Source organism: Cryptomeria japonica, chromosome 8, assembly GCF_030272615.1.
Source record: "Cryptomeria japonica chromosome 8, Sugi_1.0, whole genome shotgun sequence".
Classification (NCBI taxonomy): Eukaryota; Viridiplantae; Streptophyta; class Pinopsida; order Cupressales; family Cupressaceae; genus Cryptomeria; species Cryptomeria japonica.
The window spans coordinates 705,985,291-706,005,594 of NC_081412.1; the positions used below are offsets into that span (position 1 = coordinate 705,985,291).

Sequence of the window (20,304 nt, forward strand, 5' to 3'; positions counted from 1 at the left end):
TGCAAATTGGAGAGGTGAATTTGGTGGGAGTTGAATTTGAATTTCAGACTTGAAAATCTATATATACAGGTGTTTGGCTCCTCATTTGGTTATCCAGAGAAAATATAATGTTGTGCTGTCGGATTGATTCCAGACTTCTTCGAGGGTGAAAACCTCCTGGACTTTTCAATTGCAGTTTCAAGTGTGAGACATCACTCCTAGCTGAGGCTCTTTTGTGTGGATTTCGGGGTGTTTTTGTGGTTTGCATGTGTGGATTTGAGAGAGTTGGTTTTCTGCTGTAATTTTCAGTGTTGCTGGTCCCTGTGTGGCTGAAGTGAAGTTTCGATCCTACCTCCCGGCCTGTGCGACCTATCATTCTAGGTATTGGCTCAAACAACTTCTATGCTATAGGCGATGTGTTTTGTAAGTTTGCAACCTTTAATTTGAAGTATTTGAATTTTTATTGCAAATCGTACTTTTCATCTTGGGAGTGGGTTTTTGGGAGTGCATTGGGATGCGTGCTTGGTATTTTGGGAGGTTTAGAAGCTCTATTTCAGTTTGTTCTTATTCGCTTCGGTCTTAGTGTCAATTTGGGTGAGTTTTGGGGTGTGTTGAGTGGGTTTAGCGAGAGTTGGAAGCATTTTAGTGTAATTTGGTATTGCTGGTTATGCATTTCCAGCCTGCTGTTATTTATATCAGATTTTAGGAAGTTGGTGTTGAGCTGGTTTGGTGATAGTATCTTCTGTGATCAGCATTCTTCTTCTATTCTATCTTTCCCGTATTGTGTAAGGTTGAATAGTAGTACTATCAACCAATTCTGGACTGTAAGCATACCCATTGAACAAGTGGAAGAGGCAAGCTTGCCGCCTATTTTCTGGTATTTGTAACTCAGTCCTCCCACTGAATAAGTGGTCATGTGATAAGTTTTATGTATTTTCCTCCCGCTGAAATATGCGTTAGAGTGATAGCTTTATGTAATGTCCTCCCACTGAAATACGTGGTAGAGTGAATGAGTTTGAGTTTCTTGTTATTTCCCTTGGCTGGTTTACCGCCAAGAAGTTTAGTTTCTATCCTGCTGAATAAGCAGAAGGGGCTGGCTTGCCACCCGTGCATTGTAATTTCAGTTTGGTTTTATGGTGCTCACGATCCTCGAAACACCGTATGCTCTCACCCTCCCAAATTGGGCTCTCGGTGAACAAAAGGTGGAAGGGTTCCCTTTTAGTTGTTTGAATTATTTCTCTAACCTTAACGGGTTATGGTGTTTGCTTTGTAATTCTTATTGCAAAAAACAAAAAAATTTAAGGGGAATATTACAGTTGTCACTCTCGAGTAGTTAATATGTCAGTTGGTTGACGGTTGCGCTCCTCTTGGCAACCATCAAGTGCTTTAAATATATTATGTACCACCAAGAGAGGGAGTATGGTATAGTCAAATCAATTGTAATCCTTGCCCGACCATCTCTAGTCTTTCCTCTCTGTAATAATTTCATGTGTGAATAAAGATATATTTTATTGTTGTGTCTGGCATCCATTGTCATTTGTACTATTATTTCCTGTATTTAATTTATTAGATATAGTAATAAACAATTTTGGCGTAGTTGCCGATTCGAACTTGGAGATCTACGAGTACCCGAGAGTGGCAATAGGCATGGCAGAGTGATGGGCTGATCATTTGAACAAGTAGTATTAGTAATGGAAAGTAACAACGAGGAAGAAACACTAGAAGATCAGTTGACGCAAGACTTAATAAACCTATGGGAAGTTTCAGTCGATCAATACGTGCAAAGGGAAGCTCGGGAGAGAGTGGTCCTTGAGAGCATGGTGCGCGACAAACTCTCAATAAACTATGCGATCAATCTTCTTAGGAGAATTCCAAGGTTTTTGGCACAAAATTTGATTGAAATGCAAGACTAGTAGGAGGAAAGGAATCGAGAGCATCGGCAACAAATATAGCAACAATACGAAGAAAGGACACATAGGGAGGAAGAAGAGTGGGATACTGGGAGACGTCATACCCTCGACAATTAATGCCCCTACAACCAAATAAGGACCGACGTACCAAAGACACTCAAGAGGAGGGGGAGGGATTAGTAAGGAGATCTCTCCACCTAAGAGAGCAAAGTGAGAGGAGATGCTGATTACGGGGAATCGTCGAAGGTTTGGAGAGTCCAGTGAGAAGTAGGAGTCGAAGTGTCAGCCAAAGCTGTAGTTGGGAGAGAGAAAGACCATGTATGCAGAGTGAATTGGAAGAGATTGCTAGAAACCTACCACTCCCGGATGACGAAGTAAGCAAAGATTTCATTTACCGGGCAAGTAACCAAACAGTACACTTCTTCAAGACTTCGAATCTATAGACAATACCAATGCTAGCAGCCCATTCGTACAGTCGGTACCTGACAAAGGGGAAGAAAGGAACCTCTAGATTGAAGTTGCTGAACTTTTTGAAACAAACTTGCACCGTATAAAAAACCTATTCCTTATAGAGGAACCTAGAATAAGGGAGCCTAAGTTGAAGAGTCTGGGGAGGAGAGAGTATAGAAATGTGCAAAATTGAGGGGCACACGAAAGGTAATTGTCCTAAACAGATGTCTTGTGAGATTTCCCAAGTGATGGGTCATTCAATCAAGGAGAACCCATACAATTTGAAGACGAGAAGTACACAAGTACCCTTCACACATGGAGAGTCCACTCCATCGAAACCACAAAATGCATATAGCCAAGAAGCTATCAAAATCAACAAGGGCGAAATCAAATGCAGTACGACTCTAGAGGACGTCCTATTATACAATGCTGACAATATAGTTGATGGGGACACTTTGGGAGAGACTGCTAGAATAAGAAAGACAACACACAATTATTGTACAAATGGTGTGGACTAGGTGACCATGAAGACACCAACTACTCGAAGCAAAAAGGTATTAATACACTGGATGTGGAGGAACAAGACGATGTAGTTCTAGCGATCACAAGAGCACAAACAAAGAAGGCGGTGTACTTGAAGTTTGAACCCATTTACGGAGATGGAACGACTTCGAGAAGCTAGAGAAGAAGCAGAACAAGTGCTAGCGAATGAATGAATAGCCTCCAATGGAACTGCAAGTACATCATTGCGATCCGAGTCTAAAGAACATAGTTTGGCAGTTTCTACAGACAACATACCAATCAAGGTGACAGATCTTCAAACTATGCCACAACTAAGGCTGGCCATTACCAATATGGTCAATGACAACACAATCAAACATAAACAATGTAAGCTAGAAGAGGAACCGATAGGGGAACCACCATGTGAAGGGAATGAGGCTAGTGATCCAATGTTGTTGACAATTAGCATGGGGAGGAAGTCGGCCATCATCGAGATGGAAATAATGGGGAAGTTGACAAACACCATCGTCAACAAGGGCTCAAGATTTAACACATTACCAAAAGACACTTGGAAATGCCTTGAAACACCAACACTCTAGCTGCCGACCTTCCACTTGGTAGGTGTCGACCTAAGTTACCGGTTCCGGTTCGGATTCGGCAAAAAAAAAAAAATTTTGGGTACGGGTACGGGTTCGTCCGTACATATATATATATATTTTAATTTTTTTTAATATATATATATATATGTTCAAACTTCAAACATCAAAATTATATATGCTCACAGTTCAAACATACAAATATGAAACATCAAACATACAATGTAACTTTCCCATACAATGATACATAGATGATAACAGATAAATCATAAATCAATAAATCATAAATCCATAATTGCCAATGCCAATAAATATTTTGATATTGATATATCATAAATCATAAATGTAATATCATATTCATAATTTGCAAAAAAGATAATATTCAAGTTTCAAGTTTCAAAATGTGAAAATGTCATGACACAATAAAGTATAAAGTTAAACATTCAAATTACAAGCCATCTATGGGATTTAAATTCCATATTCATCTTCATCTGAAGCATCCAACCCAAGCCCACGGTCATCAAGTGGTTCAAATTCAGCATCAATTGAACCAATATCAAATGGAATGCCACTCCCACTAGCTATGTCTCTCTCAAATTCCATAACCGCCTCGTCTATAGAGACTTGGCAAAGTTGTGCAACTGTAGCATATAAATCAGCACACTCAGGGGCTAGATCCCAATTCCTTGTTACACCCTCACTATATTCAGGGTCCTTATGTGACAACAAACGAAGGTTGGAGTGTACGTAGACCAAATCCTCAGCTTTCTTTGCATCCAAACGATTACGTTTGACTGAGTGGATGAAGGAGTATGTACTCCAATTCTGCTCAGCTGAAGAAGAACTTGCAACCTGTTAAAAATAAAAATATGATAGCATCAAATGGAATTGGAAAACTATAAAAATAAAAAATAAAAAGATACATACTTGGGAGTTAAGTTTAATTGCAAGAGGCTGCAAGTAAATGGAGCCTTGACCATGTACATACCACCACTCATCAGCATCCATCCCATATCTAGCATTAACAGCTACAACATCATGATTTTTTGCAGATACAAATTGGCCAAACTCCCTCATGACAATATTTCTTGTCTCCTCATCTTGATATATCTTTTTAAAGGCAGCCCTATAGCCAGAAGCAACCTCTGCATCTCTATATGGTGGCACCCTCCTTGGTGTTGCAAGCATCTCTGCACTATAAAATTTTGGCGTCAAAGCAAATGCTAAGAGATGTAAGGGGGTGGTCATCTTGTTCCAACGGTCAACAACAATTTTCTGCACAACTTTGAAAAATGTTTCCGTTGGGTCATTTTCTTTTCTATTTATTACTTCTTTTATTTTTTCCACCATGCAATCCATGCCATCATAAATCTCGCCCAAACATGGGCGATCAGTATCAGCATACCTGATCATGCTCATGATGGGCTCAGTGAAATTCAAAACATATTCCACATCATCCCACCATTTCTCACTAAGGATCAATGCTCTTACTTTTAGAGCTCTTTCTGTGTGGGACTGTTTCCATACACTCCACAAGCTGTTGATGACCATAGAACTCAAGGCGTCTCGCACCTTCAGAAGTCGTCTTAAGACGAGCGTGTGAGATGCAAATCGTGTTTCAGCAACCTAACATGACATAACAAAATACACAACATATATCAAATGCAAGTCTATAAAAAATACAAATTTAAAACTAAAAAATTAAAAAATAAAATTTAAAATTAGTAATTATAAATTACCTTCAACAACTCCAACTTGGAGAAGGTCCTGAAAATGGCTTGTGACATATGATGATTAGTCACAAACATTTGAATCTCCTCGCCCTTCGCATATAGTTTTTTCACCCAATCAATTTGTGTGCCAAGCTTTTGCATGATTAAATTGAGTGAGTGTACTGTGCATGGTGTCCAAAAGATGGGACCATGTGTAGCCTCCACTATAGTCCCTGCTGCCCTACAATTTTTAGCATTGTCAGTTACAACTTGGACAACATTTTGAGGCCCCACCATGTCAATGCATTCTATCAAGATATTGGCAATGAAACTTGCATCTTTCACTTGTCCCTCACAATCCACTGCTTTCAAAAACATTGCCCCTTTAGGACACACTGCTATAACATTGATCAATGGCCTATTTTTACAATCTTTCCATCCATCAGAAACAATGGTCACACCTGTTTCCTGCCATGTATCTTTGATGACCTTCAACTGTGACTCTATGGATGCTTTCTCCTTTGCCAATAAGGTGGTTCTCACCTTTTCATACCCTGAACAAACATAATCAGAAGGTGTATTGCAAAGAGTATGCACCATGTCCCGAAAGTAAGGTGATCTAACAAGGTTGAAAGGAAGCCCATTGCCATAAAGGCAACGTCCAATTTTGGAATCTGCAATCTCTCTCAGTTCATTTTTGAAGGCAAAATCCAATGGGCCTCTTTTCCGTGAAGCCACAACATTCTGATTCTCTACTGCATCAACTGGTGGGTTTTGCATGAAAGGATGTGAACCAGCTGGTCTTGTGGAGCCAATGCTACTAGAAGGCCTCTTAGACATTGAGCTTTGATGGACAAGAGGATGATCAGTCTTTGCTTTGCTACTTCTCCTATCAGCTTCCTCTTGTTCTCTAATATATCCCAAAACTAGAGCTTTTGACAGCCCCTTGCCATCTGATCCCTTACAAAATTTTATTCCACGCCCAGGGATGAAACAAAGGTGGCCTTTCACTCGATAGTATGAGCTGGTATACTCAGTGCCACAATGGTTGCATTGCCAAACAAAACCCCCACCACCAGACACTGGCTTGATCATTGTTGTATAATGCCAAAGTGGTGAATCTTGATCAATTTTAAAGGGGGTATTTTCATTTCGGACATTTGCAACTGAACTAGAGCTTGCACTTGCACTTCTAGTTCCAGCCATTATGTATGATTATATGAATAGTGCACCTAAAATGAAAAGAGAACGCACAACATTATTGAAAAAAATTATTAAAATTTTGGTATTATAACCCCCATACTATGCATACAAAGTGTAAAAAAATATACAAGACTTCTTTAAAAAAAATTAAAAAAACTTTAAAAAACTTTAAAAAAAAATTTAAAAATTTGAAAAAAACTTGGAAAAATTCTTGAAAACTTGAAAAAAATTCAGATTCACTTACCTTTAATGGCTAAATCTTTCTTCTCCAGTGATTCCTATGCCTTTGATGCGTGTCTCACACCTTCGTAGTCGTCACCTTCGAAGAAAAATACAAAAACTAAGAACCCTGATTGTAGAGAAAAAATCTTCAAAAATGCAAGTAGAATAGGTTGAATGCATGTTTTGATGCATGAAATGCATCATAGAGGGGCGGATTAGGGTTTAGATGTAATTAGACGATTAAAAATATTGTTTTTTTATTGTTTTTAAATGCTTGCTAACCCGTGGGCCCCGTTTTTGGGAACCCACGGGCTTGGGTTCACCCGGGTCCTCCTGGGTTCGCCCTGGGTCCCACTCGAGTCCTGCCCAGGCGGCTGGGTTCCCTGTGGGTCCTGCATGGGGCCCCGTTTTTGGGAACCCACGGGCTTGGGTTCACCCGGGTCCTCCTGGGTTCGCCCTGGGTCCCACTCGAGTCCTGCCCAGGCGGCTGGGTTCCCTGTGGGTCCTGCATGGCAGGACCCACAGGGAACCCAGCCGCCTGGGCAGGACCCGGGTGGGACCCAGAGCGAACCGGACCAAGACCAGGACCGGGCACGGACCAGGACCAGAACCCAGCCAAAATAGGGGAGAACCGGTATCTGAAGTGTCGACCAGCGTGGCATCATGCTGTTGGGAACATCGATGGCACAAAAAGTAACGATTGGGGCTTTGTAGTCATCCCTGAGAAGAAGAAGAAGGCATATGATACACTCCTTGTGAGGGGATGGTTGATCGCAGCAAAGGCATAACATAATTGGAAGCAAAACATGCTCTTCATTGAGAGGAAAGGAAGGAAGTATGTCATCAACCAAAAAAATCTAGTGAGCAAGGAGTTGGCATCCTCTAAATCAGATTTGGAGGACAGAGAGTCAGATAGGGACAAAGGAAGAAAAGGCATAGAACCAAACAATGAAGAGGTTCTTGAGTTGGAAGATTGCTCTGAAGATGGGATGAGTTCCTTGAATGGACTATTTCACTAGCAAATGGAGGACTATGAGATATTTTTGTCAACTTGTAATTTTTTGGAAGCTACAATTCTTGATGAGGAGAAACCAATAAAAGCATGTAAATTTATGGATGATACATCTCACAGTACGGAAATGGAAAATGGAAGCAAAAAGAAAAGGGAATCGAAGAAAATTAAAAAATTAAGAAGGCAAAATATGAAGTTGGTCAATGAGAAAATATTTTAAAATGGAGTTATTAAACTCGTACGAGAGGGCAGGTGTGAGGCTGTACAGAGAGGAGAACAGGAACAAAACACTCAGCCGTACGGTTTTGTTGGGAGACCGTACGTGGGTAAGGAGGTGCACTCGCCGAAGGAAAGGTCAAAAAAAACAAGGAAAATGTTTTTTATGAGAAAAATGAAAAGAACAAGGAAAATGTATTTTATGACAAAAAAAAATGTGGTGGTAGAAGTGCAAAGGGAATTAAAAAAGAAAATAAAAAATATGGAGTTGAAGGAAAAAATCAAACAAAGGCGAAAAATAAAAGACTGTCAAAAAGAAAAAATAGAAGCAAGGAATAAGGAAAAACGAGATTATTTTTTATAAACTTAATGAAATGGTTGATCAAAAAGCTTACCCCCCAAATAAAAGTCCACTATAAAGTAAATAATTTTCCAAAAGCAAAAGGGAAGAATCAAACTATACGACAAACATCTGTATAAGGTGAAACATGAGGTCCATAAGAATTGAACAGAGAACCACACGGAAAGGAATAAGTTCCAACGTATGGTGGAGAAGGGACCATATGTAGAAATCCATATGCAGCAAAAAACATCCCGTACATGTGAAAGAAGAGAATAGGAGGCCATACATGGGCATTAAAAACCCCGTATGAACAATTTCGTACATGAAAACAAGTCCTTACTTGCCAAAGCCATACATGGGTGCAGAAGTTGAAGATATCAAGCCGTATGACGAGTGTTTTAGAAACTCTATATGAAGGATCAAGTGGAACTGTACGCAAAGGGCTAAGAAGGTTGTATGAGCAAGCAAAAGCCATACATGAAGGTAGTTTTCATTAGGATGTACAAGCTCAATATAGGAGACAACTTGGCAAGTTGTACAGGTAGAGAAGGCAGAGAAAACCGTACAGTTAGGGAAGACTTACGTTGGATGAGGGGAAGGCAAGAAAAACAAAGTAACCTCTAGTATGACCATCAATTTTGAAGTACAAAATACGACGATCAAAATTTTGACATCATACGTTGGTTAAACATTGTGAAATCTCCATTATTTGGCTTCAACAACATTGCTTTTGGCATCTTAAAAAATCAAAAAATTGATGTGCGTCGTGGAGTTTTGTGTGGTTCTGAAGCTATCCCAAGACCCCACAAGAGGCGCTGCCCCGAGACCCCTCAAGGGACGCTACCCCTTGACCCCGTTGGGGGCGTAGCCCTCATACCCCTGCAAGGGACACTGCCTCTTGACCCTGTTAGAGATGTTGCCCCCAAACCACCATTTGATTTGGCAAGTACACTACAAGTTGGGGTTGCCTAGTCCAAGTCATTGCCTACACACTTGTCATTAGTCTTTCCAAATGTTACTTGATCTATACTTGTCTGGAAGATGGCTTTTACTTTTCGGGGGATTGATGTAGTCGGCATTAAACAACTATTGTTATTTTTGATAATATTGATTATCTGCCAATGTATTAAGTGGGTTGTCACTCTCGGGTAGTGTTGTGACGTTTTCACACATCGCCCCATTGCAAATGGGGACCCATGTTTTTTTTGCTTTTTAGGGTTTGTTTTCAGGTCTTTTAGGGTTTTGTTAGCTGGCCTTTGCATTTTGAGTGCTGTCGGGGAGATCAATAGGATAGCAGGTCCTGCTGGGGTGAAGTCCTGATCTTGAAATTTGGCTAAGTCTGGAATGTCCTGATCCTGAATTTGACTAAGTCTGGAAACTGAAAAACCTCAAAAAACTAGATTTTGCAATATAACTCCTGGAGGTCTGAAACCACTCTCAAACATCCTGAAAGTATATATGGAATATAACTTAAAGTATAAGGAAGAAGAAAGATAGATTCCTTATACTTAAATGTTATATTCCATAAAAATTATCCTGATAGAGAGTTCAAAAAGACAAATTTCGCTCCTGTCCTTCACTGAGGATCCAGAGCGAATTTCGCTCCTGTCCCTCACCAAGGGTCCAAGGCGAAGCGCTCTTGTCCCTCACCAAGGGACCAGGGCGAAAATACTTATTTGAGCCATTCCTGGCCTTGTTTGGTTAAATTGAGACATCAAAAGCATGGTGAAGGACGAAATGAGCATGATAGAGCATCCAGACTTGATCAAAGACAATGAAATGATGGAGTTTTTGTCTACAAAGGTAAAAGCGCTCTTGTCCCTCACCAAGGGACCAGAGCGATTTTCTTTATATACACATTTTTAGACCTTTCTTAGACTTGAACTCTTATTCATGGCGTGTAACAAGATGATATCTTCCTTGGCCAAGACATTTCATGGTGAAAAGTGAAGCATTTTGGCCTAGAAGACAAAATTCGCTCCTGTCCCTCACTGAAGGACCGGAGCTTGAATTCCAAATTTGCATTATCCTTGCAAGATTTAAGTGATTTCGCGATTTGAAGAGGTCAAGGGAAGTATGTTTTGCCCGTTGAATATAACTTGAGTAGGTTACAAAGAAGAGAATCAACCCAAATGGCAATAGGCGCTCCTGTCCCCCTCCAAGGGACCAGAGCGATTTTCTCACAAGACAAACTTCGGGCAAAGGCAAAGCAAGTTTTATGTTTGAAATGAATGAAAAGGGGCGTGATTGGTACAATGAAGATAATTTCGAAGACTAGCAAAGCACAAGTGAGCTTATAATTGCAAAATCGCTCATGTCCCTCACTGAAGGACCGGAGCTTGAATTTCAAATTTGCACTGTTCTTGCAGGATCAAGACAATTTTATGATTTGAAGAGACCAAGGAAAACATGATTTATCCATTGAATATAATTTGGAAGGCTAACAAAGGACGGATAAGCTTGGATTTGCAAAATCGCTCCTGTCCCTCTCCAAAGGACCAGGGCGAAAATCTCTAGAACATCAATTTTGCCTTGCAAAAAACGAGTTGAGCATGCACTGAAGGGACGAAAGGGATCATTGCTAGCCCCATAACGTGAATTGGCAATTAAAAAATGAAGGATTGAGGACAAAAGTGAAAAGGCGCTCCTGTCCCTCTCCAAGGGACCAGAGCGAAGTTATCAAAATTCATTATTTTTTGCCTTATTTTAGCAAATCGCACTAGATGCCAAGTTCGCCAAAAAACTTCGAAATATTTTTAAAAAATTCTAATTAAATTGGCATTTAATGAAAATCACATAGCATTTAATAATTAATTTTGAGCCTTGGAAAATCGTTTTTTTTTATTAATTGAGGCATTTCGAAATTAATTATTATTAATTTAAAATTTAAAAGAAGAGCGCTTGAGGTATCATTTTTTATTGCTTAATTAAGTCGGCCTCTTCCTTTTTAGTTTTATTTATTTTTTTGGCCTATTTTCATCAAGTCGGCCTATGGGGAGGTGAAATGGTGAGCGCTCTATATATTTGGGGTGTGTTTTTCATTATTCAAATCATTCACTCATTGTTTCAAGTGCGATTTGGAGAAGCAAGGAAGGAGGTGCGAAATCTAGCTTGTGTGGAGCGAATTTCTACCAAGTGTGGAGACTAAGGAAGGCAAAATTCATCTTGAAGGCTATTGGAGAGGCGTATTTCTTGCTAGATTGGAGGATAAATTCCAGATGTTTTGAAGGTGTTGAAGGCTAGAGGTGGTGGAGTTGATGCTTGTGAAGACTAAAGGGGGCGCATTTTGCTAAAGGGAGTCTTGATCTACGCTTTGCCTAGCAAAATTCATCTATTTTTACATCATTTTTTAGAGTTAATTCCCAAGTGGAGGTATGGCATAATCACCTTGGCACCATTTTTGAAGATTTAAATTTTGCTTTGAAAATCCTAAATTAGGAAATGATAACTCAATATTTATCATGAAGTTTCCTAATTAAAATCTTGAATCTTCCTTTTAAAGTTTAATTTTTAGATTTCAAGATATATTACTAATTTTGAAATGTTGTGTAGGTATCAAGATGGCGACTCTAAAGCCCGAAGGATCTACAAGTCGGCAGGTTCTTATCAAGGACGATCAAGCAAGGACAAGGGCGACCTCCTCCAGCCTAGCATCGACAAGGACGGCCTTCTTTGGACTAACGTCATCAAGGGCGACTTCTCCAATCCAGTATTCCAAGACGAGGTACATCAATCATCCTGCACATCAAGGACACAAGAAGTTAGAACAAGGGTTCGTTGAAGAAGCAGATAGTTCCAGATGAATTAATTAAAGCTAGCTTCTCAACAACATCAAGTTGAATATTTACCAAGTTACAAGTGTCAGACGAAGTGGCATCCTAGTCATCGCTCATCCAGTCAGTGTGGTCCACCTCAGCATTTCCAGATTCAATGCACCTAACTCATGGAAGGTGGCACAAACTCCGATGTACCTACCCCAGCTATCCATTGGTTGAATTTTCTAGAGAGGACATGTGTCCAAGCAATACAATTTTATCATTGGTCAAGCATTAAATGTTATGTAATGGTTGTAACAAACCCTAATTAGGGTTTTCATTGTTGAATCTTGGCCATTGATCTCAAATTGATCTTAGCCATCGAATTGTATTGTGGGCACTATATAAGCCCTGGCATTTCATTTGTAAAGGATTAGGCAGTAAGCAGTTGGAAGTAATAGAATAGAGTTAGTGAATAGAGAGTAGTTAGAAGGTGATTAGAATAGTAATTAGAGTAGAGTAGAGAGAGAAGGCAAAGATTGTTGCCAAGATGTTGTTGTAAAAGACTTGTAACTTCATTGAAGAAATGGTGAAATTTATGGGTCAATTCGACAATTTGCATGGTCTTTATACTTCTCATGTTTGATTTCATGTTATTAGATGAGTGGAAGAAATGTGCTTGATTGATGGTGGAATTCGTATATCCATACTACTAGCAGTTTGTTGATTGCAAACTTGCCTTGTGTAGTCAACTGGAATCATTCAGCTTAAGCTTAACTTCAATTGTCGCTTCTTCATTGATATGCATCAACCTGATGGTGTCTATGCCTGTAGTGATGATTTGAACATCATAAAGCTTTCCTTCGAAGATCGCACTAACCTTGTGGAGATGGTCCTGGGATGTCAAAACAAGACATAGTTAGAATTCCATCAAAGATCATTCATTGCTCTTACATTCTTAGTGTTAGGATTAGATCCTTTCCTCGCCCTTATCTTTTTTCCTTTTTCCAAATCAAAGCTAGTAAGAGCCTGTGTTCCAGCAATATTCAAAGCAAATAAGAAGTTCAGGCATCAAGTGTAAGTCCCCTTGTGATTCCAGCAAATCACATCATACCACAAAGAGCTTATCCACACGTAGAGACCCTACATACAAGAACCTTGAAGTCATCCCGATTGATCCTTTTTGCGACATCTTCAGCATTCGGAGGCTTTACTCAAGAGAGGATAAGGTACCTTTAGGTATTTTATTCTGTGTTTGATAGTGTACAAAATACACGTCAACAGGTAGTTAATGTGCCAGTTGATTGACAATTGTGTTCCTTTTGGCAACCATCAAGTGTTTTAAAAATGTTGTGTACCACCAAGGAAGGGAGTTGGGGGCGTAGCCCTCATACCCCTGCAAGGGGCACTGCCTCTTGACCCTGTTAGAGATGTTGCCCCCAAATCGCCATTTGATTTGGCAAGTACACTACAAGTTGGGGTTGTCTAGTCCAAGTCATTGCCTACACTCTTGTCATTAGTCTTTCCAAATGTTACTTGATCTATACTTGTTGTCTGGAAGACGACTTTTACTTTTCAGGGGATTGATGTAGTCAGCATAAAACAACTATTGTTATTTATGATAATATTGGTTATCTGCCAATGTATTAATTATTTGTATTAAGTGGGTTGTCACTCTCAGGTAGTTAATGTGCCGGTCGTGTTGTCCTCATTTTTGTTTTCAAAAATGAAGGACCATTACATAAAAATTTAGTGAAAAATGAAAATTTTACTCTATGGCATACTTCCCGAGGTAGAATTTCGACTAATCCTTGAACTGGCTTAATCCTCATTCCATCCTTGAACTACATTTCGAATTTCGTCGCATTCTAGATTTGTTTGCTATGTCTTTCCTTCAATTTCAGGTTTTTTCTCCCTGATTGCAGGTGGAGAATTTTCCTTGAACTGCAAGTTTTAATGATTTCCATTGTTTTGGTCTTTGTAGGGAAATTTTTAGCTTATTACATGTGCACTTTATTAGAAAATAAAAACTCGTAATTTGCTTTTTATTTCCCCTTTGTTGTTTTTGTTGTTTTTTGGCTTTTTCAGTTAAAATAGGGATTTTTTGGTTAAGTTACAAGTAAACTTGTAGTTCTTTTCTAAAACCCCTACTTTAATGGTTTTTACATGTAATAGGGATTTTAAACCCCTATTACATGTGTGCAAGTGAATTATAACTTGTTGTAGGGATTTTATTTTCCCTTTACAAGCGATTTTAAACTTGCACATCTCTCTCCAAAACCCGATTTTGCCTTGGAATGAATAAAGTGACAATTTTAAACTTGTTATTTGTTCTAAAAACCCCAATTTTGCCTATAAAGTGCATTTTTGACATTTTAAACTTGCTATTTGGTCTAAAAATCCCGATTTTTGCCTTATAGTTGAAAAAGTGAAATTTTAAACTTGTTATTTGTTTCCAAAAACCCGATTTTCACAAGTGCATGCAAAATCGAACTTGCACTTCTTTTCCAAAAACCCGATTGCAAGGAAAAAACGGTTTTGAGGATTTTGTGGAGGAATTTTTGGAGGAAGAAGGCGTTTGGGATTCTTCCCTATTCTTGTGCATTTTCAAACATCTTTCACGCCATTCTAGGGTTTTGGGAGTTTGATTTATTGCTGGTTTCTTGGTGTCAAAATGCAAACACGTTTTTGCCAAAAACCATGTTTTTCTCCTCCAAGGGTGCCACGAATCAGCAATCTCCCAAGTCGTTTTTGCATCTTATGCTAAGGCGTTGAGGTTAGAAGAAGATTCATTCACTTTTCACGCCATTTCTTTTGGATTTGCTGCCACGTTTTTATACAAAAGGCATTTTTGCAAAAACGTGGAAAGGGTTTGCATTGTGGAATGACTCTATTTATTGGATTGTCTTCTTCATTCTAAGATTGTTGCATCTTTTGGAGAGGCATTTTCAGTTTTATGCAAGGTATGTTTTCTTTTCTTTCCTTTCTTTTTCTTATTTTCTTGTTTTCTTAGTTTTCCTTTCTAGTTGTAATTTTGTAAATATGTTGTTCTTCCCCCAAAAATCGGTTTTGTGAGAGAGATTTTCCCCTTGATATGCAATTTTTGAATTGCATTGTTCTTCCCCATTTTCCCTCTTTACTTGTATTCGGGATTTTAAATCCCGATTACAAGTTGGCTAGAAATCTTTGTTCTTCCCTTACGGTTAAAGAATTTAACCATTTTTGGTTAAAATTCCAAGTTGAAAAGGTGTGAAATACCCTTCTTTTTAAAATCAGGTTTTAAAAACCGGATTACATGTTGAAAAGTTCTTCCCATTTTCATGAAAATTACATACCCGGATTTTCCCATCTCTATCCATTCATGTCACCCATATCCGTACTTTCCATTTTCGTCATTTTCCGCAAGTCTAATTCTCATTCTCCATCCATTTCTCCATTTGCAAATTTACAAGTGTACTTGCATTCGGGTTTTAAAAATCCAATTGCATGTGTGCCCTTTCCAACTTGTATACTTGCAAAAATTTCCCCAAGATCCGAAATTGGTCAAAGTCAAGATTTTCCCATTTATTTCCCCTATTTCTCTCACAAAATCGTGAAGTTCAAGAGTCGAATTTTTTCCCATTTGAAGAAGGAAGAATGTTATTTGCAGCTGAATATGATGTTGCCTTTACACTTTTAAGTCTTCATCACAATATTCCAAGTTTTCAATCAATGTCAGATTTGCCGTCATCTCCAATTCCAAAAAGATGAAGTACAAATATGACAAGTATCAAAACGAAGTTGCGCCTTCCCAAGTTTCTTCCCCTTTGGATCGTATCAAAGATACAGAGATAGGGCATGTAGACATGTCAGAATTTGTCAAAAAGGTTAAGAATCCACAAGATAGCAATATGCAGCGGCTGTTGGACAGCCATATCCATCACGCATCTTCTTTCCCAATGGCTTCCCTAGAACCTGAATTTGTCCTCGCTTGCGCCCATCACTTTGACAAGGAGACAAGAATCATCAAAAATGATGATGGCGAAGCAATAATTCGCCTTGATGCAGACACAATTGAGAAGGTCTTCAAAATACCTCCCGCACCTATTTACATGGAAATCTCCAAAGAAAGTGCAGCTGAGTATTATGTGAAAAGAGAAAAAGATTGTAAACGACATATCAACAAGTGGATCCAAGAGCCACGAGCCTCCTTCTCAAGGTGGGCCAAGTTGTACCGCCGTGATTTCAAATGGGAAATAGGAGACATCATAACCCTCCTCAGCAGGATAATGGGCCTTGAGCATTCTAATGTTTTTGAGCCTTGGATGTACCGGTTCATCATGTTCATAAGGCAGTCTCATCATATATCATGGGGGGAAGTCATCAGCGATGCCTTGTGTGAACAACTTGCAGCAGTCCCTTCCACCATGACTTTCTATATGAATCCATACTTGGTGTACTTGGCAGCATCACTTAGACATTTTCCAGGTCTTTCTACCAAGGGTGATCGCTCGCTTATACCAGTTTGGGAATATTATGATCAGTTGCCTTTGAGACCCAGCAAATTGCATTCCAGAAGAGTCCAGGATGCATTCTTCGGTTACTTCATGTGTCAGTTTGACAAAACTCTAAAGAACAAAATGGTATCAGATGAGGCATGGGAAAGGGTGAGTGAGTATGGATGCTTGTTTCTACAGTTCCCGACCTTCACCTATATGAGAATTAGATGCTATAGTGGGCAGCCATACATGCTCCCTAGATATCCAACTAATAAGATCATTCTTATGGAGTTGGGAAGACAAATCATGGCTGTCCACACTCATCAGTCTGCCAGACACAAGGTTGGAATGGGGATCTCTACAACAAACCCACTAAAAATTGGCCGGTATTCTCTTGTCACATCCGTAAAAGCTAAGGCCATGGAGACTGAAATGCAGGAAATTAAGCTCAAAAGGTTTAAGCCTAGAGCTGATTTTGATTACAGGGGTATGAAGGAGAAGATCAAGAAATCCTTTGTGCACGTGCATAACATTGAGGATATCTGGGTAGATCTCCGCACAAAGGTCGAGGTTCTAAAGATGGATTACTCTAGGCTCACTGTTGAGCAAATTGTTGATTTGAACTTGGTGGATATTCCACAAGGAATGATTGACGATGGGCACGTGCTTGATCCTGAATATATTTCACGAAGGGTTGAGGAAGCTCCACTTCCTTTGATCCAATGGTCACACAAAGAGTGCATATCCATTCTTGAAAGATTTCAGCCTATCTTGGCTAACACCAACGCATGGCTGAAAAGTAATGCCGTTAGACTCATAAAAATCAAGATTGGAAAAGAAGATGATTCTACGGGGCCTCTTGGACGTAAGTCTGAGATTCAGGTTGACAACAAAGAAGGTGCATCATCTTCGGGCACAAGGATCAAGTTGCGAGTTAGTCGGGCAGTAGTGCTTCCTCCTGAGGAGACGACAGTTCGTGGGTAGGAAAAATCACGATTTCATGTTCAGGTGGTCGATCTAGATAATCCAGAAGAAGGGCAGCAATCTGATCTCCAGTTTCAGACTCGCCTCATGAGATCATTCCCCCAGTTTCCATTGAGACGCCACTTTCTCCTCCTGATTTGCTTGTGGATGAATCTCCTCAGAATGCCATTCCCATTTCAGCATACGAGCCACCTCCTGATCATCAACAAAAGAGTGTGTTGGAAGTTCCTACTTGTATCCAGCTGTCAGAAATTGATACTTCCACTTCTGATTTTGAAGAGTTTATGAGGCAATCTTCATGCCCATTGGTAACTAAGCAAACTGTGGTCACTGTCCAAACGAATATTCCTCCCAGGGTGACCACGGTTATTCAAACAGAAACTGCTTCTCCTTTGCCTTCAGCTGCTACTGAAGGGGAGTTGATGACTTTACCTCCATGGCTTACCTCTTTTACTCCAAAAAAGAAGAAGCAAGAAATCTCACCTGATGCCTTTGATTATCAGCAACTAAAACAGTCTAGATCCAAGGTTTCTAAAAAGGCCAAGACTATATCCAGAGTAACTGTTGACAGCAACAAGATGAAGGTAGCTGAAATTGTTGAACCCATTGCAGATAAGCCACTTGAAGAAATGTCAGCTGCTGATTACAAAGTTACAAGGATAGAATTGGGTAAGAAAACGCATGAGGTGATTAAACATGATGCTCAGTTTTTTGTAGCTTCACTGGTACAATGGTGTGATGACCTTCTAGCAAAGAAAGACAAGCTAGAAGAGGAAAACCGACAACTTATGGCAGTTCATAAAATCACAAAACCTGCTGTTGAAGGAAGTAACTCCATAGGTTCTTCCGGTTCCCAAGAATCAATTCGTGGAGTGGAAAGGGTTGCTCAGAAGGTACAAGCATTGGATTCCTGGGTTGATCAACTTCATGATCTATGTGCACAAGTGATGAAAGACATTTTTCAGATGATGTCTAAGTTAGAAACCGTTGAAGAGAAACTGGATCAGACTTCCGATACTTTCAAAAAGAATCTGGAAAGTGCTGAAGATAGTTTGACAATCTGGCGTACCATGCCCCAACAACAATTGAGTGTTCTACAAGAGCATGCCATCATCTCTTCCAGGGTCATGTACTTGGAATTTGAAGAGCTTCTAGAAAATAAGGCCCTTGTTCTTAAATCCCTCATTGAGGAAATTGGTGATACAATGAGATTACGAGGTGAAGTTTTCCGAGATATTGTCTCTCATTGTGAAAAGGCCTCTTGCAACATACTAAGTCAGGATGGAGAGCTGATTCCAGAAGAAGAAGTTCTTGCTGATTTACAGATGAGGATACATAATGAATGGAGGAGAGAACAATTCTCGGCCGCTTCAATTCAAATGTTGATGAAGCACCAAATCTTTTTGTATGAAATCCAGTCCATCCTGGATAAAAACAACTCTGTGCTCCTCCGATGCCATGATACCATTGTGAAGACCATGGTTGTTGTCAAGAACACCCATGAACCGGATCTCGATGAACTACAAATGATCATCCAGAAGTTTGAAGGATTTGTGTCTTCACGTGCTGCAACTTAAGTGTTTTTCAACACTTATTTCTATTTTTCCACTTTTGTAATCTTTAGTTGTAGTTTTTCTTTTGACAAGTTCATGTAAAAGTCTTTTTGTAAAATGCAAGTTAACTCGTTACTTGCACTTTTGTAATTACATGTAAAGCAACTACAAGTTGTGTTCAATTAAGACTGTAGTTGGAATAAGTCGTAGTTAGTTATTGTAGTCTTAGTTAGTTATTGAATAAGTCTTGGTGGTTGAGAGAATCTCTCAAGTTAGTTAGGATCCTCCCACCTTTTTCTCAAGGCTCCTCTTCTATAAATACTTGAGGGGTCTATTGTAATTTTTATCTTTTGGAAAGCAAGCAAAAAATCTGCCAAATTTACAGCAAAGAAGTCTTTGAGCTTTCATGTGTAAATTCAAGAATTGAAAGGAATAGAAAAAAATTGCTCAAGCTTTGAGTCTTTGTGCTACATACTTGAGTTTGTGTTCTATATTATCTTTCTTGCAAGTGTTCCTTAAAAAGTTTAATCACATCTGATTTGCAGTCTTTGTGCTGCAAGTAGTTGAGGTTAATATAGATTAAAACAAATATTTTGTTGAGAAAAGCTGCAAGTCTTTGTGCTTTCACTTGTTCTTAGGAAATTTAGGAGTAGATTTTATGAGAAATAGCTGTAAGTCTTTGAGCTTATACTATTTCCCATTCATTTAAGTAGAAAAGAATAAGATATTTCAGTCTTTGAGCTGTTATAATTTGTTCTTTATAGCATTAGTATAGAAAATGGTAGATAGGACTTCACATAATCAAGTCTTTGAGCTTGATATTGCTGTCGCGTCCCGAAGGAAGTGAGGGAAGTCTTTGCGCTTTCAGAAAACTTCATTTCCTTTCTCTCATTTCATTTTGAAAGTGGTTGCTGCTGTTTATATCAAATCGCTATCCTTTTTTGTGAAGATAAAAGGATATTGTCTTTCTTGAAGGAAGAAGAAAGATTGTTGTCCCATCCTATTTTATTTTCAAAGTTGTAGTTAGATAGGGGGATCCTTCCTTTAATTAGGAGAGTTTTACTCACACACTGTGGTTGAAACCACAATTTTGTATATATCCCCAAGTGTACAAAATTTTCAACCAACAGGTTGGTTGACAATTGTTTTCCTTTTGGCAACCATCAAGTGTTTTAAAAATGTTGTGTACCACCAAGGAAGGGAGTATGGTATAGTCGGATCAAAATCCTTGCGCGACCATCCATAGTCTTCCTCTCTGTAATAATTTTATGTGTGAATAAAGATATATTTTATTGTTGTGTCTGGTATGCATTGTCATTTGTATTATTAGTTCCTGTATTTAATTTATCATATATAGCAGTAAACATCAACCCTTATTTGGAATATCCTA

The 20,304-nt window shown here is 39.1% G+C and overlaps 2 protein-coding genes across 8 annotated transcripts in view; both read right to left on the reverse strand.

Annotated features, from left to right (window-relative positions):
* The window catches only part of LOC131064714 (ascorbate transporter, chloroplastic), a 151,578-nt gene that overhangs the window by 12,856 nt on the left and 118,418 nt on the right, over positions 1-20,304 (reverse strand). The gene's annotated exons all lie outside the window — the stretch shown is intronic.
* Positions 3,788-6,911, reverse strand: LOC131857374 (uncharacterized). Its single transcript, XM_059209851.1, has 4 exons — positions 6,596-6,911; positions 5,176-6,380; positions 4,364-5,062; positions 3,788-4,288 (listed from the first exon to the last, which is right to left on the reverse strand). Exons 2-4 carry the CDS (start codon positions 6,352-6,354, stop codon positions 3,905-3,907), a joined length of 2,262 nt encoding a protein of 753 aa, XP_059065834.1. The 5' UTR covers positions 6,355-6,380; positions 6,596-6,911; the 3' UTR covers positions 3,788-3,904.